Genomic DNA, 27796 nt, shown 5'->3' with positions numbered 1-27796 from the left:
TCAGTATTTACAATTTTAATACACATTTTAGTAAACATTGTGTGATGCAAACACTTGCCATTTTTTACTGTAACATAACTTAGCTGTACTGACTGCTGCTGGAATACAGAGGGACCACAGTGGGAACAAGAGCAAGTGGTTGGAGGCCATACATGCCTCCTGTCCCAAACTGGTGTCTTCTTAATGGCACACCACAGCTCAGAAGGAGATGCACTCTCACTAGAGGTTCTCTGGAAACAAGCAACAAACTCTGGGTCTGCAAGGTTGTGTTTTACTGAGGGGAAAGGCCCAAAACAGGAGTGACACAGTGTCTCGTTCCCCTTCACAATGGATCCACTGACTACCCCAGTTGCCAAGAGCCATGAATTCCTGGAAACCATCATGTGAATGCACTTTTGCATGCTTGCACAAGGACTGCCTTTGTACTCTGGCTGGGTTAATAATCTCTCCAGCAAGTGACACAAAATACCTTGTACCCTCATTTCCACAGATGAGACCTTGCTGTAATCTGAGGAGAAAGACAAGTTTAAACCTGCACTGACAGACTGGGTGGGCTGGTTAGGAAGGAGCCATGCAGCAACAATACAGGCAATGCTGCAGGAAGAACGAGGAACCTCCACAGGAAATAAGGCTACACTGCAAAGGGAAAGAGGGGCTAGTTTAATAGGCTTCACGGACATTCAACCACTGACTGCAAAGCTGAGAAGGGGAGGTTTGGTTGAAGAGCCACTGTACATGGGTCTATTTTAGCTGTTATTCTTTAGTGAAAAGAAAGGAGACCAGGCTAAGTGGCTGAGTTACAATCAAGGCCAGACCTGCTATTAGGCAGAGTTCAGTCACAGCTGATGCAGGGGATTGTGGCAGTCCTCTGGCTGTTTCTCCCAAGCTGTCCTTCATCTTTTATCCTCTGTCATCTTCTCTTGCTCCCCATGTTCTGCTACCAGTAAGATTCAACTGACAGAACCACCTTCTATATGGAGGTGGAGCACCGTCTTGTTTTCGCCTCAGGCTGTAAAATGGCTGGCCATTGTTAGAATATTTTGAAATACGAAATACAGTCCTGTGTCCTGTCATGAGAGGCTCTCAAGGACATTTTCACACACAGGATTTAAAAGAGATCCTTGGTGCAATCACATTCTGATAGCAACACAGATCAGAATGCTCACTGGCATTACAAATGGCACTCTTCATCCTTTGCCCTTTGCCCTAACAAAAGTAGATGTTAAAACCAATAGTGTCAGAGTGACACAAAAGCTGAAGAACAGCTGTGCTCGAAAAAGGACCACAAGAAATGCAAAAATGCCTTGGAGCTTGAAAAGCTGGCAAAGGGCAGAATAACCAAGACAAGATGGCAAGTGTGTGCGCATGTGCGACTGCCAGATGTCCAGGCTTCATGTTACTCTGTGAAACCAACATAGGGTAATATGTTGTTTATATCGGAAGTCATCCTGTCACAACAGACATTTTACAAACAAGGCTTTTAACTTACATTTTTGCTTAACTTGATCTATAATGTGAATATAACACCTGGATGGCTTAAGATGCAAGTTTTTAAAAGTCTCTTCCACATTCTGCCCTTCATTAACAACATTCATACAATGCAGACAACACGAAAGAGATTCAAAGACAGTAAGGCATTAGCATTCTGGGGGAAATTGTCAAAGACTCACACAAAGTTGAAATTACACGCAGCACTGAGTCAGCTATCTTTATCACCCTTCCCATCCACCTCTGGCTCTACCCACAGGAAATGCAATTTCATGTTTGCAAGGGGAGACTTGGCCTACAAACCCTACAAAGCTTTTTTAGCTAATGCCAAGCAGTTCATCAGATATCTTGCCTATTCCTTCCGGGGCTTCGGCTCATCTCTTGCAAGGATTCTGCTCTAGGCTGGCCATTGAGCTGAGATTCCCACAATCCCCCACCATTGGCTATACTGGCCAGCGGTCATGAGAACTGTAGTCCCACAAAATAAGTGTTGCAGGCCCACATATTCTTTTCAGTCTGTACTTTGCACTGGCAGATTTATTTAGGTAACTCAGAATATGCTCCATGGGGTTTTCAGGCAGTATCCCTTCAAGGCACTGACCAGTTGGACATCTATGTAGTTCAATGAGACGTAAAACATCTCCGGAGTCTTGAGATGTACAGGCACCTTCACATCCACTTCTTCAAAACAGTTGGGGGCTTCCTTAAGACATAAAACCTCAATTAGGAACATGGTTGATCTTCATGTTTTCTAAGGGAAACTGGGTGAGCCAAAATCCAAGCATGACAATACTTGTTTCAATTTACTCTTTTCTTTCTACCTTGAGGCAGCTGTCTTCCCACCTCCCACTGAAGACGTTCAGATGCACTGTAGCATACCAGTCTTCTGCACCTGTGTCGACATTAGCCCTTATCTGAACCCAAACAGGAAACAAGGAGGACTAGGAGATTCCCTAAATGACAAAGACAGGAAGGGAGGGGAGAGCACAGAAGAAGGGTTACAATGCTTCCCACCATGCAGAGCAAAAAGGATAAGTAGTAAGGAAACTAGCAAATACTGAAGCTTGGGCTGGAGCTTCAATGCAGCAGGAAGTTCATACAAGTTCTGTGGAGATGGTTCTGGCAGGCCCAGAGAGGAAGAATTTTGTTGTATCATCTCTGAAAGGTCTTCCTCAGGTGCTGGGCTGTGATGGCTGTGGTGGGATGTAGGGTGGAGGAGCTGTCAAAGGGAAAGACTGACTTTCAGAAATTGGCTGAAGACATTTAAGAATTTCAGAGAGCTGCAGATAAGATTTCCCCACCTCTTAGAATCAGGGTCCTTCAGTCCTTTGTGAAAGCATCCTGAACCAAAATCATCCGGTTACCCAAAAAAACCCAAAAACCCCAAACACCGCCCTTCTTTTCCATCTTGGTAACACTGTAGGACTTTGGAAAGTACTGTCACAATGGCCAGGGATACCAGCCAGACTTGTCTTACCTGAAGGGTTGTAGTATGGTGGCCCAGGTGGATACAGAGGGTACTGTGCAGCTGGAAATGTAGGGGGGTAGCCAGCCACAGGTGCATATCCAGGATGAAATGGTGCTGGTCCTGCTTTGGGATCCATAGGATAAGCAACTGGAGGCTGTGGTGGGTACCCAGACAGTGGGATCTCCTGACCTGGATCAAAGAAAATAGGCACTGTGGACATGTATTATACTGCACTGGTGCTGCTTCTCAGGAAGAATGCTAAAAGGGATGCCCCCTTCTACTCTATAAGAGGTAGCTACATTTCAGAGAGGCCGTTTTTTTCCCCTCCAGTTAGAGGATTGTCCCATCCTCTAAAACAAGCAGAATCCAAGCTTATGGGAGCTACTTTTCCCTAGAATCTCAAGGTTGACCACTCAGAACCTGCTATTAAAGATGTTGACAAAATTATTATTTTTTTGAAACTAGCATAAAAAACATCACATTGAATTTAAATTTTCTGACCCAGTTTATTGTCATATTCTTAAACAAAAGGAGTCAAAATCCATTCTCCAACCTAAGGCCAATCTCCCTAAGTGTTATCAGAAGGTCCAGCTCTACCTTCTGTCCATCCATGTTCTGTAATGTGCTCCTGGTGCTTATTTACAAGGGTAAATTCCCACATATAGTCTGACATCTAGTCATCTTACTGTTTCCAAAGACATCCCATGCACCTCTGCAAGCAATGCAACTGCCAAGTCACAAGGCTCTCTGGGCTGTAGCCAATAGTAGGCTAGCTTTAATGGATGGCTTAATACAGTTGTTCTCAATTGGTGTCACACGTACCACTAGTGAAGGTGGAAGGCAACGGAGATTTCTATACCGATTGCTAAAATATTTCTCTCCCTCCTATTCTCCAGCAAGTATGATATACACTACAAACAGCCTTCTTAGAAAAAGTGGACTTTTTGTTCCTATTCTGATGGGACCCAGATTTGTTGACCGAGTGGATGATGTGATGAAAGACAGCAAAGGCTGAGAACTCTTGTGGCTTTGCATTGAGTGCTTGATTTTCACTGATCCTGACCAAACAGTGAAGCCCCTCTCACCCAAGAGGCGAGAAAAAGCTCGGTGCCCAAATGTGCATAAGAAGATCATTGCAGAGGAGGTTAGAGAGCACTTGTAAGGTATGCAGTGTGCTGCAAACCAACTTCCAAAAAAGTCTTTTAGCCGATGAGTGCTCTAGGACTCCAAAGGAGGCAGGATCAAGGCCTGAGCCAAAATTTATAGGAGCTTTGTCCTCCTGGATCAGAACAAGCATCCACCAAGTCTGGCTCTCTATCACCCTATTTTGGTCTTCAGCCTCAAAGCATGTAGGGCTCAAAGGGGGTGGTAGAGACAGCAGCATGCATTTATGCCCTGCAGACTTTGGTGTGCTTAACATGAAGCTCTGGAAGCTGAAGAGCTCCCTTTTCTAGGCTGACCACTGAGGCTGTGGAAACATTGAAAAATATTTCTGGATTCCCTCCACAATTAGCAAGGGTGAATTCAAAGTATTTTTTTAATGATCACTCAACACAAAGTCCTCAGCTAGGACTTAAAGAGGGCGATTAGGGCAATCTGACCCACCAGATTAGTTCCAGAAGGCAATCTAGACCCTAGTGCCAATCCATTTCTCCACTCCTGTTCCAGAGTTCAGAAATCTGGATGGACTTTTCCCAGAATTATTTGCAATGCCCTGCATGAGTCTACACATCCAGTTACTGATCTGTTTTTAATTGCCCCAGATGTTAATAGTTTTCTCCACAGCTCAGCAGGGCACTAGCTCATTTTATTTATTTCTTTATTTTTATTTATTTACATTTCTCTGCAACTTTTCTCCCAATTACAGGACACAAAATGGGTCACAAGTTATTAAAAAGCAAACCAGCTAAAACCACAATACCCTATGACACTATAAAACAATTAAATATACAACAAAATTAAAACAATTAGAACTGTTAAGAGCACCTTAAAAACACATGGATACAGATACATGGTACCTGCATCAGAAATCTAGACATTCCTGATAGCCATAGCAGGTTTCACTGGGGCTTCCTTGGTGAAAAAGGTGTTGGCCATCACTGCAGGACCTCTCTTACCTTGATAAGGAGTCTGAATGTGATGCCTCCGTTGATACAAATAGCAACAGGAGCACAGGAAACAGCAGACAATGGTGGCAACAATGGCCACAAAGAGTATCACAGCTGAAGCGATGCCAGCAATTGTTCTGGGGCTACAAGGCACAGAAAGAGACAATAACTGGGCCACTTATACATCAGCATCTGACACTGAACAAGTCACTAGTGATCCTTCTAAAATGTATAGTTTTAATGACATAGAAATGAATAGATTAAGTGATAATGGGAAGAACTTGTATTCGCTGCATAAAAGAGGTGAACTAGACCAGTGGTTCTCAAATTGGGATCCCCAGATGTTCTCGGACTGCAGTTCCTAGAAGCCTTCACCAGTATCTGTGCTGGCCAGGATTTCTGTGAGTTGCAGTCCAAGAACATCTGGGGACCCATTTGAGAGCCACTGAACTAGACGTCAGATTAATTTTTCTATCCTTAAAAATCAACTCAAACCCCCCCCCCCTGCTCACAGTGACGTGTGTAACAACCACCAACCAGAAACTTATTCACGTTAGCTTTGGCTGTTTGTGACTAATTGATGAGGTTCTGAGGTGTTCCTCACATCTGTATGGTCACGTGCCTTACTGCACATCTGAGCTGTGCAAAGTATGGCTTTCTTCAGTTAGTTGATTAACACACAGGAAACACTTCCTTTTCATCCCAGCTCTTTTCAAAACTACACTAAATCTCCCCTGCATGGGCATCAAAGAGAGGGGACTCCACTTGCACCAATGGAGCACTCCTCTACTTTTTCAGCCCCAGTTTGGGGGGGGGAGCAAAATTAAGTTTAAAAAAACAGGTGGGAGAGGCTCAAGACTTTTGAACCCATTATCAGTCGACTGAGTCCACCAGAAGCCTACCTGACAGTAAAAACAAAAGTTTGAGCAGCCCCTATGCATTTAATGTAACAAGTAATTTATCCCATCTTGTCATCACATGATAACAAGAGGAATAGGTTGGTGTGAAGTCTTCTCCTGTCCGTCCTCTTCCTCAACTACTTTGGCCTTTCAAATGTGTCTGTAAGTCTCAATGCACAGCTTTCTCTCAATTCCCACCAGCCCTCTGTGCTTCTGGCCTATTCTTACCCAAATGTTCTGCAGCGGTTTTGCTGCCACTCCGTGAAGCGATTCCTGAATTCCATACAGCAGTATCGATTATAGCAGTCCCCGCAGCAGAATTTGGGAATGTAGCAGTCGAAGCCAGGATGAAAGGAATTGTTTCTGTCCAGGTACCACTTGCAGTCCTCATCAGCGGAGACTGCAGGGAGATAGTGCGGAAACAGCTGCTCAAACGACCACACACAAGGGTAGAGGCAAACCTGTTAAGAACACAGTGCTAGGACTGACTGTGGCCATCCTGCAGCTGTGTCTGGAGAATGTACCTGCGGACTGCAGTCCTCTCACAGTCTGCAGAACACACAAAAGCATTATATTTAGCCTGCTTTTCAGCCAGAAGGTCATAGACCAGTGGTGGGAACAATAAAGTCCTCCAGATGTTATTGGACTGTGACATTCAGCAGTCCTTATCAGTACACTCAGTGATGGAGGATGACAGAGGCTGCAATCCAATACTGACTGGAGGGTCAAGTTTTACATCATTGCTGTACCTTTTTTTAAAAAAAAATGTCAAGGTGCAGCAGAAGTATTCTCAAAGACATTCCTGGTTGGGATTATCTAAATCAGTGGTTCCCGGCCTTGACTAACCCAGGTGTTCTTGGACTGCAACTCCCACAAGCCTGCACCAATATCTGTGCTAGTGGGGGATTCTGGGAACTGCAGTCCAAGAACACTTGGGTTACCCAAGGTTCGGAACCACTGATCTAAAGCTATAAATCATTACCAGAACATATTATATTTGATTTAACTTTAATTTTGCTGCAGATACTGCCTATCAGGTAGTTTTAAAAGTTATACCTTTTAAAAGAAAATATGTTTTCTAAACCTTGGCTTACTAGCTCCTTGTCAGAGATGACAGCGTGTCTGATTCTCACCAACCAGTTCACTGGCTTGTGTCAGTGCTATTGCACTCATTTGTTCTGGAAAATAATATAAAAGTGTACCAGAAATCAACCCAATCACCCAGAATGGAAGCTGAGTCTCATACAGGGCTTTGTGGCGCAGTGGTTAAACTGCTGTACTGCAGCCAAAACTGTGCTCACAACCTGGGGTTCAATCCCAGGTAGCGGCTCAACGTTGACTCAGCCTTCTATCCTTCCGAGGTCAGTAAAATGAGTACCCAGCTTGCGGGGGGGGGGGGCAATGTGTAGCCTGCATAATTAACTTGTAAACCGCCCAGAGAGTGCTTGAAGCGCTATGGGGTGGTATATAAGCAGCACGCTTTGCTTTTTTGCTTTTATACATCCAAGGGATCAGGATCCATTTCTATGGCAACGAGGATATCAAGATACATATCAAACCTCCCTTCTAAGTGCAGTGAAAATTTCCTGTATGAGTACATGCAACTGGGTAAGAAATCTGCTCCCCATCACGCCCCTCATTCCAAATGTGTTATTGTAAATGCGGTGATCAATGGGGGGCCCTGATATTTTAAATGCTTAATTTTCCTGTCTAATCCAAGCAACACCACAGCTCCAGTTGTGCATTCAATTGGTTTGGCATGAAATATGAAGGGATCTGAAGGTTTGGGTGCCAGTCTCTCCCCCGACAATATCTTCATCCCTAATGGCTCTATGCTGAACCTTCCTGTACTGAGCAGACAGATCTAAAGGGGGATTCTACTTATGTTCACCTAAGCATGCAGAACCCCAATAATGCAGGGTTCCTCATGAATGGAAGAGCCATCCAAAAATGCAGACAATCATCTCTCAAACCTTCCTGCTCCATATGGGGCAGGAGAGGAATCAGTAAAGATATGCCAGGGAAGACACACACCAGGATATGTGTGGTACCAGGTCTAAAATATATAGTGGTGTCTCGACTTATGACATCCCAACTTAACGACCATTTCGAGTTACGACCAGCTCCGGTCACAAAATTTTGCTTCAACTTGCGGCCGGAGCTTCGAGTTACAACTAAAAAACCGCAGGGAAATTCAAATTGCTAACTGTTGGTAGGCGAAGAGGCTTCTTCTTTGTAGCTCTTTTGCCCCAACGGGTAGAATGAGTGCAATTGGAGGAGGCTTCGGACTGCCTGGTAAGGTAAGGTGCTGCTTTCTGCTTTTTAAAAACTGTTCTGGGTGGGTTTTGCAGCGTGGTTTTGGGCCGGGTGGTGGGATTATGTTTCTGTGCTGTGATGGGTCGTGCAGGGCTTGTTTGTTTTTTGGAGTTTTTTCCCCATTTCCGATGGGTCTTGAGGGGTTTGTTTGCTTTATGCTTTTTGGGTTTTCTTCCCATTTCTGATGGGTCTTGGGGGTTTGTTTGCTTTTGGGGGGTTCCCATTTCCGATGGGTCTTGGGAGTCTGTTTGCTTTTTGGGTTTTGGGTTTTTTTCTCCATTTCCAATGGGTCTTTGGGGGGTTGTTTGCTTTTTGGGTTATTTTCTTCCCATTTCCGATGGGCCTTGTGGGGTTTGCTTTTTTTGCATCTTTTCTTTCTTTTTCTTTTTCTTTCTTTTTCTTTTTCTTCTTTTTTTTTGCATTTCCGAAGGGTCTTGGACGGTTTGCTTGCTTTTTTGCATTTCTGAAGGGTCTTGCACGGTTTGCTTGCTTTTTGCTCTGCTTTTTTGCATTTCCAATGGGTCTTGCATGGTTTGCTTGCTTTTTGCTTTGCAATTTTTGCATCTGTCATGGGTCTTGCATGGTTTGCTTGCTTTTCTTTTCTCCCCCCCCCCCCTTCAACCAGAATGGATTAATTGCATTTCCGATGGGTCCTGCAGTGGTTTGTTTGTTTTTTGTGATTTTTTTCTTTGGCTAGAATGGACTAACTGCATTTCAATGCATTATTATGGGAAATGGTGCTTCGACTTATGACCATTTTGAATTATGACCATCTTCTGGAACCGATTAAGTTCGTAAGTTGAGGCACCACTGTACTGGCCATGTATATACACCATTTCCCACTTTCCTGGATCCATTAAAGATCTCATAAAATCTAGAACTGAATGGGAGATTATTTCTAGTTTCTAAAAAAATGTAGGTCCAACCCCTGTATGCCTCCTCGCCTACATTGTGTGAAAGCACCAATACTGCTTGTCTTTCATGTATATACCAGCCATTCAGTGTTTGAAGAAAGACAATATCAATTAAATAAATTAATTAAATAAATGTATTTATTTGACTGATACTCAGTCCTTTCCCAAACACTAGGTGGATAACAACAAGCTCAATTTAAAAGGGTATAGATTAAAAACACAAAAGATTATATATTAGAACACAATTAAACAAAGTATAATATTAAATATAATCAGATTAAAATAAATTTAAAAATATAGCAATAAAAAGTGCAGCATCCACTCGTTAAAAGCCCCTTTTCAGCAGCCAAATATATTTATTGGCTATTGAAAGCCCAATGTTCTTTCAAGAAATACCTTCGGCATCGTTTAGTCGTGTTCAACTCTTCGTGACCCCACCTTAGCCCTACCTGAAGTGTATCTCTCCCCCCTCCCCGGTTGCCACCTTTTCCTAAGTAGGAGAAGCAGACTAACAGCAGCAAGCTCACTTCTCATCCCTTTCCATCTTGTTTTTATCTCTACAACAGTTAAGTGAACCATTTTGCTATTTTGTTTATATTATCAGTTCCCTCCATTAATGGAAAACCTATGCTCTTATCACTATTCTCCTCTACTGCCTTATAAGGGCACTCCACTGCCTTGACTATGATTAACAAGCTGGAATTACTTGTGCTGCGATCCCTTGAATTTAGAAAGAAGTATTAGCTCCTAGGCCATCTCCATTGGTGAGACAGCAATCTGTCCTCAGACATAACAGAGCCACTCAGAAGACCTTATTCCCTGAATATAAGGTAGTAGCCTGCAGGTATGCACAAACAAATATTCCAAGCAAGTGTGGCAACCACTGTTCACATCTCTGTTCCTAGACCTAAACTGTTTTTCTTGCTAGACATCATGAATCACATGCCATTAAACAGATGCAAGGCAAAGATGTTAGAGACATCGACATGCCCAGTTCATGGAAACATGGCTTAGCATGCACATATGAAAGCTGTCACAGGAGAAAAACACAGACACATGGCGATCATGTTACCTTAGACCTAGCCATGGGTCACAGCCGTTGGTGGGAGGGCAAGGGAGAAGAAACTGGAATGCCTGTGTTCTCTAGATGTAGGTTGGGCAGCTGCCGTGGTTTTATATTGCCACCTAGAGTATCATGTGTTGGAAATCATACTCATGTTCCAAGTTCCTGCTCTTTAAAATGGGATCTTGACTTATGGAACATGATCAGCTGCCTTGGAATGGCCAGAAGTGCTCCTTACTCTGCTCCGTAAACAAATTGCAGTTTTACTAATGAAACCTGCATTGGCCGGCCAGCCCTGGCTCTTTGATCAGATGTCCAGTCTCACACTGCTCTCTGTTCATGACCTTTCAGCCACATTGCCAACCACAAACAATTTGGGGAGCTTACTTATTTTAGACACAGAATGGAACCTTAGCATGCAGGGTTATTCATTTATTTTACTAGTGAGGGATTCTGCAGAAAACTGCCCTCACATCAATCAAACTATACATATCTGGCTGCCAAGCTAGGCATTCACACCAATTACTCTAAAGATTATTATACACAGTTACACACCATATGTTGTGTATTAAATGAACATTAACGAATTTCATTTTTAACCACTGAACTTCTGAAGAAATTGTCATAGAAACCTGGAATACTCAAGTTGTTTTTTAATTTGCTTCATTTATCTCCTCCTCCTCCTCCTGTAACTCAGAGACATGTATACAATTCCACCCTCATCCCGCTGCACCTTTACAACAACCTTGTGAGATTAACCTAGATTTCAACATAGCAACTGGCCCCTTGGCTCAGTGAAGTTTATGACTGTGTGGATTTGAAGTTCCATCCTCCCAAGCCAAATGCTACTTTTAATTACAATTGGTCCAAACTTATTAGACATCATGTGCAGTTCAAAAAAGCAGATCCTGCAAGTATATAAGGATTCCCCGTAATCAAGCAGGGTGGTGTTTCAATACTGGACAGCATCTCAGAATGTGCCCGTAAGCTCTGGCAATGCATTCCAAATCAAACAATAATCATATGCCATCAAGCCAATTCTGACTTTCCAGGTTTTTCTAGGTACAGAATATACAGAAATGATTTTCCATTCCCTTCCTCTGGGACTGTGTGGCTTGCCCAAAGCCACACAGGCTGGCTCTACTTGCAGAAGGCACAGTGGGGAATCAATCTCCCAACCTCTGGTTCCGCAGCCAGGTATTGTACCTAAACCACTGAGCTACCTGTCAGAGTATAGAAATTTTATAAGCCTGAACCTGTATATGTGTTTCATTAACGAGCTGCCATTGTACACAGATGTGAGAGTGCTGAATCACTCTGGACATGATGTAATGACTTGAAACCAGGAGAAGACCAGGTGCAAAGCATGAAGTCACCTGCATTCTGATTGGACAAAATATGCCATGTATATGTATATAAGTAGACTGTGTGTTTGCTTCTTTCTCTTCCTCCACTATCACTTGCTGCCACGCATGCTGCCAGATTGTATAAAGAGTTCCTGCTGTGCTGTTAAGATACCTGCCTGTATATAACTGTAAATACGTGTAAATACAACTGTCTTGCAACACAAGAAGAACTGGTAAAGTGTCTTCAATAACTCTGCGTATTTCTACTGTTGCCAAAACCCTAACACTACCTAAGTAAAATCAAGGTCAACCTCAAAAGTAATGAACCATAATGAACACAATAAATAATACTCCCGTGCAAGGTGTTTTATTTCTCTTCAATGTGTCAACCCAGTTTCTTTTCCCCATAAAGCAAGCCTCTCCACCTTGTCTCACCCTCCTTCTTCCTGTTGGCACCCTGCACTGACATCTTCAGATGACTACTGACCAGGTGAAAAAGGAGAAATCACTTGTGTGGTTTTGAATCTTGAAGGCTGGGGAAGACACGAGACACCCAGAACATCAGGGCTGAAAAAACTGGGTGATCACAAGTATAGGATCCAAAAAGGGATATGGAAATAATTACTGAGGCTTCTGAAATGCCAAACCCGTGGGTTCACATTCACTTTGCTTGCTCATTGAGTCTCTCTCTCTCTCTCTCCTTCTTTTACCCACTTCTTGCACTTCAGATTGCCACTGCAGCATTCTGGAAGATCACAAGGGAGAAATGGTGCACAGAACCACCATTAGCACTGTTTTGTTACTGATTCTGCATTTTTAATGGGCTCCAACATGAAGCAGAAATCGTATCATCAGGAAAAGACTGAAGACAGGGCAATGCCAGCCTCCGCTTCTGACATGTAAGCTGTCCGTATGTGGAAATTTCAATGCATGGGCATCAGGAAATTATTTCTTGTGTGCATTCCAACCACAGAACTGCACATATGCCCATCCATCTGCATCTGCTCTCACAACTACTCATAAAACATACTTGCTTCTGTTGAGACTGTCAATTGCCTAGTTTAATCACTCTTTAGTGTCTTATATGGAGATACTGGCAACCACGAGAGAGGCTCCCTTGCAACACAGTCTGAATAATTCAGGCTCCTAACTCTAACTTTATTACTGCACTAAAAAACATCTGTCCAGAAAAGCTATTTCCATTACTTTAGTAATGGAAGGGCAGGGTTTCCATACAATTTGTTATGAGGGGATATATGTGTGAGGGCTCGACTTTGGGCTCCTTACTCTTTTCACACAAAAAAAAAAATCAAGAGATTTCTGTAGTTTCGAAACAGGTGAAATATTTATCGGATTATTTAACAAGTAACTAGTGTCCATTAATGTGATTCCAATGCTTTTCTCCTTCTGACAACGGGTTTTGAAGGGGTTTCCAATCATCACGTAGGAACGGGTTGCTTTCACTGGTATTCCAGACCCGGCCAGTCTCTAAGGATGTTGTCAGCTACATTCTGTCCCGTCTCACTTTCCAACAAGGGCATGGTCTCGTTGGCCCAGCCATCATTCCACATGGGGCTTCCTTCAGGTATGGAATCCTTCCAGGATCCTCCCTGTAACCCTTCCTCCTCATCTCGTTTATCCTCCATTCTAACCTTTTTTCCCCTCTCTCTCTCAACTTTCTCCTTTTCTTCTCTTAGCCTCCTTCTCCACTCTCTTGCCTCAGTCTCTCCCCAGTATGATGGTCTGGGGGGGGGGGAATCTCTCTCCTCCTCCTATAATCAACCTCTTCCCTGGGTACTCCTAACTGCTCCCAAGCCCCAGTCCAGGGATCCTCCATCCATATCCATTCCCAGCCTGGTGGTAACTGCTCCTTTTTTTCTTTTTATCTCTGCTGTTCTTACCTCAAATGGCACCCTCTTTTTCTGCTCTTTTCCCGCTGTTTCTCCATGAGTCTTTTCCATCTCTCTTTCTAGCCCATCTGTGTCCGTCCCTCACTGCTCTGTCTTTTTTTGGGCGTTTGGATAGGTTGAGTCTGTATCTCCTTCTCTTCAGTATGGAGCAGGGATGGCTCTCCAGCAAATGGGGTATCCCTCTCGCCTCCTGTCTCACAATATGGAATAGCATACACAGAAACAAAACATGTTTGCTGACCAGCAAACATTACTTTTGAGGAGATTTGCAGTTGTAGTCCAAAGGAATATTTTTTCTAAGTTCTTTCAGTTTGATAAGAAACATTCCAGGAAACATTGCTCTCAGACCCTGACATTCCACAGATTCACAGAAGCTTTAAAGAACATAGATTTCAGATTATGCCTTCTATTGGCCTCAAGACTTAAAGTGGGATTTTGTGGCATCCCCTCAAAAGACTGAACATACTTCTTTGGCGGCAATCAGGTTGATGTCCTTGTAAACTGCTTACCACTCTGTCCTCCAAATGCAAGCCCAAAAAGAAAATTTGGACCATGTATCCTCCTGTATTGCAGGATATAATAATGGTGGAGCTATTGGGAGACAATCAGCCTTATATTAGTATTTGCTATGGGCACCAAGGAATTACATATAAACTATTAAAGCATTTAATCAATTTGACAGATTATAAAATCTAAGAAGTCTTCCATAATCCCTAAGTAGTTCCACTGTAGGCGGAATTTATATATTGATATGGATTACTGTTACACTGCCTCCTACAGTACAATGGCACTTGCCTATAGGTAGTGAAGACTGAAATCACAAACAATGCTACAAAATTAAGGGCACGTATGGGCATTTTCATTGCCTGTCATGACACAGACATGTTTTGCAGGAAAGTTATTCCTCACTCAGTTACTTTGGGACTTGTTTGTAAAGGAAAATGTCTACGTTTCGATTATCTGTACCACTCATTTGGTGGGGGAGCTGGTAAAGACAGGGATACAGTTATTTTGCTGTTTAGTCATTAAGTCGTGTCTGACTCTTCGTGACCCCATGGACCAGAGCACGCCAGGCCCTCCTGTCTTCCACTGCCTCCTGGAGTTGGGTCAGATTCATGTTGGTAGCTTCAGTGACACTGTCCAACCATCTTGTCCTCTGTCGTCCCCTTCTCCTCTTGCCTTCACACTTTCCCAACATCAGGGTCTTTTCCAGGGAGTCTTCTCTTCTCATGAGATGGCCAAAGTTTTGGAGCCTCAGCTTCAGGATCTGTTCCTTCCAGTGAGCACTCAGGGTTGATTTCCTTTAGAATGGATAGGTTTGTTCTCCTTGCAGTCCAGGGGACTCTCAAGAGTCTCCTCCAGCACCACAATTCAAAAGCATCAATTCTTTGGTGGTCAGTCTTCTTTGTGGTCCAGCTCTCACTTCCATACATCACTACTGGAAAAACCACAGCTTTGACTATCCGGACCTTTGTTGGCAAGGTGATGTCTCTGATTTTTAAGACGCTGTCTAGGTTTGTCATCGCTTTCCTCCCAAGAAGCAGGCGTCTTTTAATTTCATGGCTGCTGTCCCCATCTGCAGTGATCATAGAGCCCAAGAAAGTAAAATCTGTCACTGCCTCCATTTCTTCCCCTTCTATTTGCCACGAGCTGATGGGAGCAGTGACCATGATCTTAGGGGTTTTTTTATGTTGAGCTTCAGATCATTTTTTTCCACTCTCCTCTTTCACCCTCATTAAGAGGTTCCTTAATTCCTCCTCACTTTCTGCCATCATCTGCATATCTGAGATTGTTGATATTTCTTCCGGCAATCTTAATTCCAGCTTGGAATTCCTCCAGTCCAGCCTTTCGCATGATGTCTTCTGCATATAAGTTAAATAAGCAGGGAGACAATATACAGCCTTGTCATACTCCTTTCCCAATTTTGAACCAATCAGTTGTTCCATATCCAGTTCTAACTATTACTTCCTGTCCCACGTATAGGTTTCTCAGGAGCTAGATAAGGTGATCAGGCACTCCCATTTCTTTAAGAATTGTTCTTGTTCTGAGTTTAATTCTGGTTCTGTTCCTGGCCTCTGAAGAGCAGCTACTTCTTGCTTCCATGCTCATCTTTAAATTATTGTCTTGTTATGGAAAGACAGAATTCTTTTAAATCAAGGGTTCTAAAACTGTGGGATGTGACCCACCAAGAGGGTCACAAAGTATTTTTGGGGCCCCTCCACAGTTGTTGTAGACTGTGGTCACCACGGCAGCTACAGCAAAGTCTCTCTCTCACAACCTGCTGCTTCATCCATGGGAGCAGCAGCAAATCAGCAAGGAGAAATGGCATCCAACGCTGTCCACTGGAGAAGAAGGGGTAGCAACAGCTGGGCAAAGCTTCACAAGAGGTGACAAGAGTACCAAAGCAAACCGTGCTACTTTGCCACAGTTTGCTGTGCACAGAAAAGACTGAGCTCCATCCCATTACCCATGAGGGGAGGAACTGCCTGGTGGTGATGGTAGGGCTGAAGTTTCGGGGTGCGCCGGTCACGGCTTGAAAAAGGTTGGGAAACGCTATTTTAAATATATACAAGACTTTCATAATTGCGACTGGCAGAGTGTAGCGGAGACCGTTACCAAAATAAATCCTTTGCAAATTTTGAAAACAAAGTAATTTAACTTTGCAACAGAGTACGGCACACAGATACTACATGTATACTCAAAACAACATTGTTATCATCTAGCTTGCTCCCTCCAAAGCTTTTTTTAAAAAATCTTAGTCAAACACCAAGGGCCAAAATAGAGCCAGCCAGCTTGATTAACTCCCACACATATCACTTGGAGATTTCCGGTGTATAGAGTATAACCACCATTACCAGGGAGTGGGACCTCTGTGTGGTGTTCTGTTTGGAGTAGTAAGTATTTTGGACTAAGGTTCAAGAATTCTGGTCAAATCCTCACTTGGCTATGAATCTCACTGAATGATCCTGAATCAAGCAGGCTGGCCTACCTCAAAGGGTTGTTGTAAGTATAAAATAGGAAAGAGCCATGTATACTTCATTGTGTGCACTGAAAGAAAGGTGGGATATAAATGCAACTAAAAAATAAATAGATGTGAACAAATCTGGGCAAATCTACAAATTGTCTCTGAAACAGTTTCTCTGAGTAATCAGCCATAAAATCGGCACTACAAGAGCGCATGGGTGGCTGCAAACAGCCTTACATTAAGTCCAAGAGCAGACCAAGGCGGGGGGGGGGGAACATAGCCAGCCTCAAGCACCATGAACATGAATGAAAACACTCTTGACCATATATTTTCAATCAAGAGCCACCTTGGGAGTCATTAAACATGATCTCAAGTGATGTTGCTCATGGACCTAGCCAAGGTTCTTCCGCCTCACTTTATTATTCTGCAATCTCGCCCCATTTTATTATTCTGCAATCTTTTTTCTGACTTGCCAAGGCTTTCTTCTCACTATCAGAACTGTCTTCACTGAAAGCAGTGGTTCCCAACCTTGGATCTCCAAATGTTCTTGGACTAAAACTCCTAGAATCCTTCACCACTAGCTGTGCTTGCCAGGATTTCTGGGAGTTGTAGCCCAAGAAAGGTTAAGTACCACTGGCTTAAGGGTTCCAGAATATGACATGCTTCTCAACCCTGTTCCCAAGCAATTTCTTACTCAATCCTTCACAAGGAGCTAACTACAAGCAAACCATGCTTATGGCTGCAAGCAACCACTGCCAATTCTATTATATTCACCATGGACATTCAAATATTTCTTTACCTAAGAAGGTGATAAACAGTGCCTTGACTGTTGCAAGAGGAACATTAATTATTCTATTAACAAACACACATAAAGCCCTTTTGGCTTAACAAGCTTTCTCAAGTGTTTTCCAGATTCATACAAGCTCCAAACCACTTTTTTTTCTTTATGTACATGGTTCAAACAGATGATTCATCTGTTATTAAAATGTTTTTGAAATGTTTTCATGTTTTTTGATCTCATTTGTTCTAATTTATTATTATTATTATGTGTGGTATTGTGAAAGACATTGAAAAATCTGAATAAATCTGTTATGGAAGGAAAACAAGAACCCTAGGCAAACAGCACTTGACTTCAGATGGAATTTCTTTTACCCAGCCACTAAAAACTTATGCTGAGTAGATGAGTACTCATGTCGTATATAACTTTTAGGAAATATTTCAATTAATTATTTGGACAGGAAAAGACATTTCTTTTAGAACTTGTAGGATGGGCCTATATAACATAGCATTTAAGATTAAAGTAACTAAGAGAGGATGAACCAACGAAAGAAATGGGTTTATGAGAAATAGGAAGGGCAATATAAAATGTTAGACTGTATATATGTTCACATTACCTAAAGTGCTGGTTCTTTTATGAAAAACTACCACAGGAGGATACAAGTCTAAGGAGAGGGGTAGGAGAGGGAGGCTCATTTAACCTGTTCTCTGTAGCCACCCTTTTATGTACAAAATTATCCCAAAGAGTTTTTTTTTTGTTTTGTTTTTTGTTTTGTTTTGTTTTGCATCTATGGAGAAGAAAAGCTTTAAGCAACAAACTGCAAGTTATAAAATGTATCATTACTCAGGTCCTATCCTGAAGATGCCTATATGTCAGGAACAGGGGGCTCAAAGGGGGAACAAGTCAGAAGGAGGGGCAAAAGGCAGGTCTGGCTCCCATATAGGACAGGAAATGTCAGCTGCCCGGAAAACAGGATGCTGGGAACAACTTCATGGTGCTGACACGGCTTCTTTGAACTCAAAACAATGGGCCAGTATGGAGATGGATACATGGTGCATAGACCCCTGAACAGTTGTTACTCTGTGAGCCTGGGATGTTCCTTATGCAGAGTTATGGTGCCTATGGTTATGTCACCGCCTGAAAAACAATAGAGAACTGTTTCCACAGTTGTTGGCCCCACCATGTTATTCACTTCTGCTGTTCTTCAGCTTCTGACCAGCGAATCTCATGACAAGTACATATGTATGCATGTAGGTAGGTATTCAAAGGCAGAAAAACACATAGTACATACTTCTGTCATATGTGTACTTTGGCCTCAAATGAACTTGAAAGAAGATTAGAAGGAGAGAACCAATGGTAATCATCAGTTTGCCAAAACAACAAAATTTAAGCACACAGAAGAAAGCACAGGAAGCTATGTAAATGAGTCAGAACAGCCATACTACAATTTACTTTAAACACTGCTGTGGTGAATTGTTGTATTAAAATGTCCTAACTGCAACTCTGCGCGCACTCTCTCTATCTCTCTCTCACACACACACTCTATCTCTCTCTCTTTTTTTACAGACTAATGTCTGAGGAAGCTCCATTAGAAGCATTTGGATTAAGTAGCAGGGCATGAGAATGGGCGGCAACACACAAATGCAAACTGATTATTTGTTAGATCTTCCTCATCACAATAACAGAGATCCTTCCAATGGAACAGTAGGTAACAAGGCCTTTCACTACAAAATGAAAGTTGTTCAGTAACTCATTCCCTTACTCCTTCCCATTTCCACTAAAAGTGTTATGAATATTTTTAAGTCTTTGTTTCTGACACCTTCATTATTTGTACAGAATGAAGAAAAAGACGGCTTTAGGAAAGTTAGAACAAGGAATAGGCATTTTCAGCTGGCGACAGAGGCACTATATGATCTTACATATTTCTTGATCCATGGCAAAGTTCTAATAGCTCTCCATCTGGTCGCCAAATGTGACATTTCACATGAGATGTGAAAGTCAAAATTGCACACTGACCTATTTGTTTCTTAACGAACTACAACACGAAGAGACAGCTTGCAAGCATCACAGATCACAGCCAACAAAGATGCTGAGACAGATGTCTCAAACTCAATGCTTTTCATTAGAGGCCATTCGGATAGTCATTTGTAAGTCACTGAATGACAATTCATTCAGCATGGACAGAGTTCCTACTCCAGTCCTCTGAAGATGCCGGCCACAGAGACTGGTGAAACGTCAGGAAGAACAACCTTCAGAACACGGCCAAAGAGCCCGAAAAACCTACAACCATCAGACAATTCATTATATTACACAACATATAGCAATGTGCATTTATGTGGGAATCAGTCCTTTCAATGGAGCTAGGACTGAAACCTTGGCAGTCTCTTATCTTGCTACCAACATTTCTGCCTCCTGCAAAGACCAAGTATCTTTGCCATGTTCATGTCTGTTACGCATATTAAGCAGAAGTACTAAGACTGTTCCACACGTTATTGCTGTGACTCTATCCTCTGAGTATTTTTTACCAGCAGGACTGTGATATATGAAACATGGCTTGTAACCTCTGATTGATTTATTTTTTTAAGAAAGCATATGATAACTCAGATGGCCTTGTAGTATACCTTAATTCCTGGGGAAAGTGTTCTATAAATTCATTGATCCAAAGATTGACTTGGAATATATTTCTACAATCTGGTACTCTCCAGATCTTTTGGACTTCAAAACGTATGATCCCTCAACATTGTCCATGCTAACTGGGGTTAATGCAAGTTGTCAACTAAAGTATCTAGTGGGCATCATGTTGTGGAAGGCTGAAGAGGTGAATATACTTGCATACACCTTTTGCTCTATAGGCTGATCTTCTCTCCTGTTTTATGAGCCATCGGGACACACCTAGGTTTTTTTTTTCAACTGATTGATCTGCCATCATTTGGGCAACTGAAGTCTTGGTTACACAGATACATATGTGGTATTCTTTCCCACCACACTGGTTCAATTCTGCAAGTTTTTCTGCTTGATTTCTGACACATCTGTTTGTCAGTTGTATGTTCTATGCCAGTATGATAGGAAGGCCAACACAACCTTCTCTCTGTGGCAACTCAGCCCGCCTCCACACAACATATAAATGGAATATTGCACTAATTGTGGGTACACTGAGTCTTGCAGAAAACAACACTTACAGATTAAAACAGAAGGTTTTTAAACATTATTTGGAATGTGGGGAATTAAATCCCTCTTTTGAAGTCTAAGGCTGAATGGCTCAGTAGCTTAGGTATCTGGCTGCAGAGCCAGAGGTTGGGAATTAATTCCCCACACTGCCTCTAGGGAGACAGACAGATCAGCTTGCACACACATGGGGAAGCTGTACAGTCCCAGAATGCCTCCCAAAAAAGGGAAAGGCAAATGCCTTCAGAATAATCTTTATCAAGAAAATGTTGAAAATGGTTGCCATAATTCAGAACTGACCTGATGGCACATAATTATTATTATGTTTGAAGTTCAAAGTACTGGAAAGAGACTACAGCTAGATTAAAGCACTGTCACCTGACATGTATTAAATTACTCCCTGACAGAAAGGAGCTACTCTTACCAGCTAAAGTCAACAGACTGTTACAGAGAGAATGCATACATTCATCACGCCAAACCAGTGGTGAAGGCTTTTCCTGACAAGACTGCACTCTGCACTTCTCTCTCCCCGAAAAAGCAGGAAAAACAGACTATAGTAGAAGAGCGGGAGAGCAATCAGGTTGTTTTTGCTTCTAGGATATGGAAATGAAGAAAGAAATGGGGGGGAAATTAAAGTGCAAAACTAAGACATTGTGGTCTTAAATACAATGGGTAATTAAAGGATCTTAAGAGATAACTAATTACACAAAGTGAATTTGAGTAGGCAGTCTGGTACAGCACCCTGGGGAGCGATGATTTTCAAGACTTGGGAATCAATTTTTTCATCACTGAGTTTTAGTGTATGATAATAGATCTATTATAATATTCTGCACAGTTATTAAAAATGGCAAGCAGTGGGAGAGCCAAGATTTACTTCACTTGTTTGTCAAGTATATTTTAGGATTACCCTACTGTTTGATGAGTCTCTGAGGCCAGAAAGCTACTTTTTCAGACTGTGGCTTTCAGAATCCAGTAGGCGCCATAAGTGGGTCATACTGGCCAAGGGGTTCTGGGAGGTGTTTGGCAAAAAAGTAAATTTCTAAATGGTGTTGGAGGCAACATATAAATACAGGTAATAAAAAGAATGAAATGGTTCAAGTTACAAGGAGCTGCCAAAGGCAAATAACAAGAACTCCATTACAATTGTACAACGAGAGTGCTGCCACACAAAATGCCTTGCCTTGAGTGCCTTAAAATCTCACATCTCTAGAAGATGAGAGACACAACAGGGCTTCCAATGATGAACTGACATTCTGGGCGCATTCTTACAGGGAGAAGTGGTCTTGCTGATCCTCTGGCGACAAGCCACTAAAGGCTTTATAGGTGAGAAACAACACTTTGAATGAGGCTCATAAACAAACCAGAAATCCATGCCACTCTTTCAAGACTGATGTCAAGTGGTCAGTAAAAGAGATGCCAGATAACAATTTGACCGCCCTGTTTTGCACCAGCTGTATTTTCTGCACACATTTCAAGGATACTTCCAGATAGAGAGAATTGAAATGTGAGATAATTAAAGCATAGATCACTTGACTGGATCCATTTTATTCGCGAAGGCTTTCACAACCGGGATCTAATGGTTGTTGTGGGTTTTTCAGGCTCTTTGGCCATATTCTGAAGGTTGTTCTTCCTAACGTTTCGCCAGTCTCTGTGGCCGCCATCTTCAGAGGACAGCACTGAAGATGCCGGCCACAGAGACTGGCGAAACGTTAGGAAGAACAACCTTCAGAATATGGCCAAAGAGCCCGAAAAACCCACAACAACCATTGGATCCATTTTCTTCATGATCTGGTGCATGAGCTAAAGTTGGGTTGAGGCACACTTGACTACTGCTGCCACCTGACTATGCAGGAGCAGCCCTGGATCCAAAATACCCCCAAACTGTACACCTAGTTCTTCAGAGCAAGCATAATCCCAAGACTTCACACAAGATGCCAAATGCACCTCCAAGTCTCTTTCATAGTATTTTCCCCAGACAAACATGGTTAATACAGGACAGTAAGTCTAGCAGGGATCACAGACTTTCCGAGAGGTACTCGTTTTACACTAAAGTGAAACTAAAGTACTGTATAACGGCAACTTGAGAATTCATTTCAGTGTAACCTTTCATGGATTACAACCCACATCTTCACACACACACACACACACACACACACACACACACACACACACACACACAGAGAGAGAGAGAGAGAGAGAGAGAGAGTATAGATGATGGGTGTGAGACTAAATGGAAAAGAAAACAATAAATGGCAGTGGCAGGTTAACACCTGGTAATAAATCTCCACAGTGACAATGGCATTAGAAAATTAAAGTATGATCTTGCCAATGGAGGCTCTGCAATTTACATTAAATAAAGGCAAATATAAATAGCTACTGGGAGGGGCATTTGCTTTAGTGATAGAGCACATGATTTGCACAGAGAAAACCTGCAACATTTCCAGTTGAAGACAACAGGAAAGGTTTCCCACCTTAGACCCTGGGCACCTGCTATGGGTCCAAGTAGACAGTACTGGGACAAATGGACCAATAAGAGCAAAATGATGTTCTCTGTTCATAAAGGTGCCCAATACAGATTGAGAACAGGACAGTTAATCAGACCGTAGGTGTTTATCTGCCAGTGTTAAACCTCTTCATGGATGCAAGACAAGGCACAATTCCAAATAAATATCTGACTAACTCCACGGTATGATCAGATGATCTCACTTTTCCATAAAAGAGCATTAAACCACTGCAAGCATGCAAATCAAGGCACAATTTTACATTTCTACAAATAGCACATATGTATTTTAAGAAGTCATCCAACAGGAAACATCACTTGGATCCCCTGTAATTATGGGTTAGCGTAATGCTCTAACCACAGACAAAAATAACTTAGACAGAACTGTCACTGACACACATGTCATAAGAAAAGCCCTGCTGGATAAGGGCCCATCTAGTATCTCACAGTGGCCCCACCACATGCCTCTGGGAGATACAACTAGATACCTGTCTCCTGATACCTCTCCCCTGCATCTGGCATTTGGTGGCACCTTCTTTTTAAACTGGAGGTTATGCATCCCTATCATGGCTTGTAACCTGCAATTGACTTTTGTCTCCAGGAATCTGTCCAATCCCCTTTTCAAGGAATCTAGGCCAGATGCCATCACCACATCCTGTGTCAAAGAGTTCCACAGACTAACAACACACTGGGTACCGAAATATTTTCTTTTGTCTGTTCTCACTCTCCCAACACTCAATTTGAGTGGATGTCCCTTCATTCTAGTATTGCGTGAAAGGGAAAAGAGCTTCCCTCTATCCACTTTATCCATCTCCTGCATAATTTTATACATCTCAGTCTTCTCCCCCCAGCGCGCCTTTTCTCTAGACTAAAGAGACCCAAACAGTGTAGCCTTTCCTCATAAGGGAGGTGCCCCAGCCCAGTCATCATTTTAGTCACTCTCTTCTGCACGTTTTCCAGTTCCACTCTGTCTTTTAGGTCAACTAGGTCAACAAGGCTGTGGCAAGGAAAGCAACCACACGCCAGCTATAGGTAGATGTATCTGCATCATTAGTGGCTCTGGAGAGTCAAGGTGGTGCTGAAAACAATGCACTAGACTAATGTCAAGTATCACTATAGCTGCATGAAAAGAAATACTCCCAGGGAAGCCATGGTCCATTACACACCTCAGGGAAGTTTACAAGCAAGATATGAGCACATTAGCATCATGCCACCTGTGTTTACCAGCAACTGGTACAGAGATCTGTGCTGCCTCTTATACCAAGCAGGTACTATATAAACTGCAAATATCACTGGAAGCTTTTCCCCGCATAGATTCCACTAATATGAATGAACACCATATTCTTCTGTCATTCACATTCATTTCAATTAAACATGCTCAGAAGTTTCCTGTGGCTTGCAAGATAGACTTCAAACCTCTGGCTATTTCCTGGCTGCTGAGCTCCTAAAACTAATTCTGGGCTTTTAAAAAAGCCAACTGAGTGACTCATGATAATTAAGTCAATTTACTAGTAAGCAAGTTAATCGATTCTCATTGATTCTTGCTCATGGTTCTGTTTATGTAATCCCTGGGTGATCAATCGACCAAGGCTGTGTCTCTGGTATCTGCTCCCATGAAATCCCATCATGAGCATCTCCATGTGAGCAAAGAGACAGACCCCAGTCCAGATTTGGAGGACTTTCCCGGAGCTGAAAGCCTGGAGAATCAAGTCGCTGTGCCAGCTTCCAAAACAAGCACACTGCAGTGAGTAGGCAGCAAACGGAAAACACCCGCCACCTACCTCCTCGGATCTAATGGGAATTAGAGCCTTGGAGGCGCATTATATCAAAACCCATGCGCCCCGCGCCCCGACAATCCCGGCTAAACCGTGTTAAATACTGGAACGGCAGGCTCAGAGGCACTCTCGGTGATTCCGTTACTGTGAAAGCTGAATTGGGGGGGGGGGGAGGCGGGACACTATCCGGCACTAACCCGGGATCCTTCCCCTTTCGCACAGCAGAGAGGGGCCCGCACGCGCCCCCGGCTTCCCAGCGGTGAGGCCCGAAAGGCAGCCTCTGCCGACGTCGCCCCGCCGCCTAGACCCCGGGCGGGAGGCGTCGGGCGGAGCAGCGCGCAGCCAGTCGGAGCGCCCCGCGGCAGCGCCACATCCCACCGCCCGCCTGGCCCGTCCCCGTCCCCGTCCCCTCGCCGGGCGCCGCGTCCCCTTCCACCCGCTGCCGCCCGCCTTACCCAGGGTTGCGGCGGCCAGGCTGCAAAGCACGACGCCCGCCAGGGCCCGGGGCCCCATCGCGGCGACTGCAGGCGCCTGGCCGAAGCCCGACGTCCCTCCTCCAAGAGCGGCGCCGCCGGAGGGAGCGAGGGAAGGCGGCCGCGCGGGCACCGAGAAACCGGATCCGAAGGGCCGGGGCGCCTCCTCCTCGTCCTCGTCGTCGTCTCCCAAGAAGGGAAAGGCGACGAGCGGCTCGTCTTCGCCCACTCGCTGGCGGAGCGGGGCGGGGGGGGGGGAGACGCCAAACCGCCCCTCTCGCTGGCACGGCCGGCCTCGCCGGGCTGTGGGGGCCCCTTTGACGCCCGCGGCACTCCCACCACCTCCGGTCCTCCCCCTTGGCGGACGGGCTTGGCGGAGAGGAAGAGCAATCGGGGGGCGCTGCCTTTCGCGGAGAGCCCCAAAAGGTGCCAAGCGAGCGACTCGGGCGCAGAGAAGGAAACAATGCCCCACTGTAGGATGGAGGGCTGGTTTGTTTCCTAACCACACAAACTCTCTCTCACTCTCTCTCTCTCTCTCTCTCTCTCTCTCTCTCAACACAGCAGAACAATCTGCAAAAAACAAAAAAACAAAAACAAAAACCCAATTACAACACCCACCAAGCTTTTGCAACAAAACATAATTCAAACCATGTGAGGTTTTCAAATAATCAGCACTGAAAAGCGATCTAAAGGACAGGGCAAACGCAGAAGGGCTTCACCGGCTGTAGGGTGCCGCCCCCAGAAAACCCGCCACAGCCGTTTCTTCAGCCCAGGCAGATACTTACCAGTGCTTTACTCAACTTAGAACTTCACAGGCAACCTAAACAAGGATCTGAATTTTATGTACCTTTGTACCCATAATATTTGGGCTACACTCTCATCATCAACAGAAATTTGACTTTGAAGTGTCTCTGTAGTGGTTTTGTGCAAATTGCTTCACCCTCCAGAAGGTGCACAATCTTGGCTACCTCCACTTTAGTCAGAGCATCTTACACCTAGACAATACCCCATATAGGATACCCTAATTAAATACCCTAATATAGCATCTGGCCCAGCATTATACACTGAGGCACTCATGATCTTCTGAAAACAATCATTTTATCCTTACCTGTAGAATCTTGAATAAGAGATTAACATTTCCACCCGTATTTCATTTACAAGATTCTCTAGTCTTGTGTCTAGCAAAGTCACATGAGAATCACTGCTGATATATTCATGAGTGAATGGCAGGGGCTCCTTCATGGATTGCTGCCTTGTCGTGGCGAAGGGGCTTGAGTAACTCAGAGAAGCTATGGACTATGCCGTGCAGGGACACCCAAGACGGACAGGACATAGTGGAGAGTTCCGACTAAACGCAATCCACCTGGAGTAGGAAATGGCAAGCCACTCCAATATCTTTGCCAAGAACGCCCCATGATCAGAAACAAAAGGCTAAAAGATATGACGCTGGAAGATGGGCCCCTCAGGTCGGAAGGCGTCCAACATGCTACTGAGGAAGAGTGGAGGACAAGTACAAGTAGCTCCAGAGCTAATGAAGTGGTTGGGCCAAAGCCGAAAGGACGCTCAGCTGTGGACGTGCCTGGAAGTGAAAGGAAAATCCAATGCTGCAAAGAAGAATACTGCATAGGAACCTGGAATGTAAGATCTATGAACGTTGGGAAGCTGGAGGTGGTCAAACAGGAGATGGCAAGAATAAACATCGACATCCTGGGCATCAGTGAACTAAAATGGACAGGAATGGGCGAATTCAGCTCAGATGATTATCATATCTACTATTGTGGGCAAGAATCCCGTAGAAGGAATGGAGTAGCCCTCATAGTCAACAAAAGAGTGGGAAAAGCTGTAATGGGATACAATCTCAAAAATGATAGAATGATGTCAATACGAATCCAAGGCAGACCATTCAACATCACAATAATCCAAGTTTATGCACCAACCAGCATTGCTGAGGAGACTGAAATTGAACAATTCTATGAAGATTTACAACACCTTCTAGAACTGACACCAAAGAAAGATGTTCTTCTCATTCTAGGGGACTGGAATGCTAAAGTAGGGAGCCAAGAGATAAAAGGAACAACAGGGAAGTTTGGCCTTGGAGTTCAGAATGAAGCAGGACAAAGGCTAGTAGAGTTTTGTCAAGAGAATAAGCTGGTCATCACAAACACTCTTTTCCAACAACACAAGAGGCGACTCTATACATGGAAATCACCAGATGGGCAATATCGAAATCAGATTGATTATATTCTCTGCAGCCAAAGATGGAGAAGCTCTATACAGTCAGCAAAAACAAGACCTGGAGCTGACTGCGGTTCTGATCATCAGCTTCTCATAGCAAAATTCAAGCTTAGACTGAAGAGAGTAGGAAAAACCACTGGGCCACTCAGGTATAATCTAAACCAAATCCCTTATGAATACACAGTGGAAGTAAAGAACAGATTTAAGGAACTAGATTGGGTGGACAGAGTGCCTGAAGAACTTTGGATAGAGGCCCGTAACATTGTCCAGGAGGCAGCAACGAAAACCATCCCAAAGAAAAGGAAATGCAAGAAAGCAAAGTGGCTGTCCAACGAGGCCTTAGAAATAGCAGAGAGGAGAAGGGAAGCAAAATGCAAGGGAGATAGGGAAAGT

The 27796-nt window shown here is 43.6% G+C and overlaps 1 protein-coding gene across 1 annotated transcript; it reads right to left on the bottom strand.

Annotated features, from left to right (window-relative positions):
- Nucleotides 1-25716, bottom strand: SHISA4 (shisa family member 4). Its single transcript, XM_020782367.3, has 5 exons — nt 25151-25716; nt 6192-6363; nt 5074-5207; nt 2966-3145; nt 1-2707 (listed from the first exon to the last, which is right to left on the bottom strand). The coding sequence occupies exons 1-5, from the start codon at nt 25206-25208 to the stop codon at nt 2661-2663; spliced, it is 591 nt and encodes a 196-aa protein (XP_020638026.3). The 5' UTR covers nt 25209-25716; the 3' UTR covers nt 1-2660.
- Between the last annotated feature and the right edge of the window lie 2080 nt (nt 25717-27796).

This window comes from Pogona vitticeps, chromosome 4 (assembly GCF_051106095.1).
Source record: "Pogona vitticeps strain Pit_001003342236 chromosome 4, PviZW2.1, whole genome shotgun sequence".
In the NCBI taxonomy this organism is placed as follows: domain Eukaryota; kingdom Metazoa; phylum Chordata; class Lepidosauria; order Squamata; family Agamidae; genus Pogona; species Pogona vitticeps.
The sequence above is the reverse complement of the archived record's forward strand: the minus strand, read 5'-3'. Positions and strand labels throughout refer to the sequence as shown.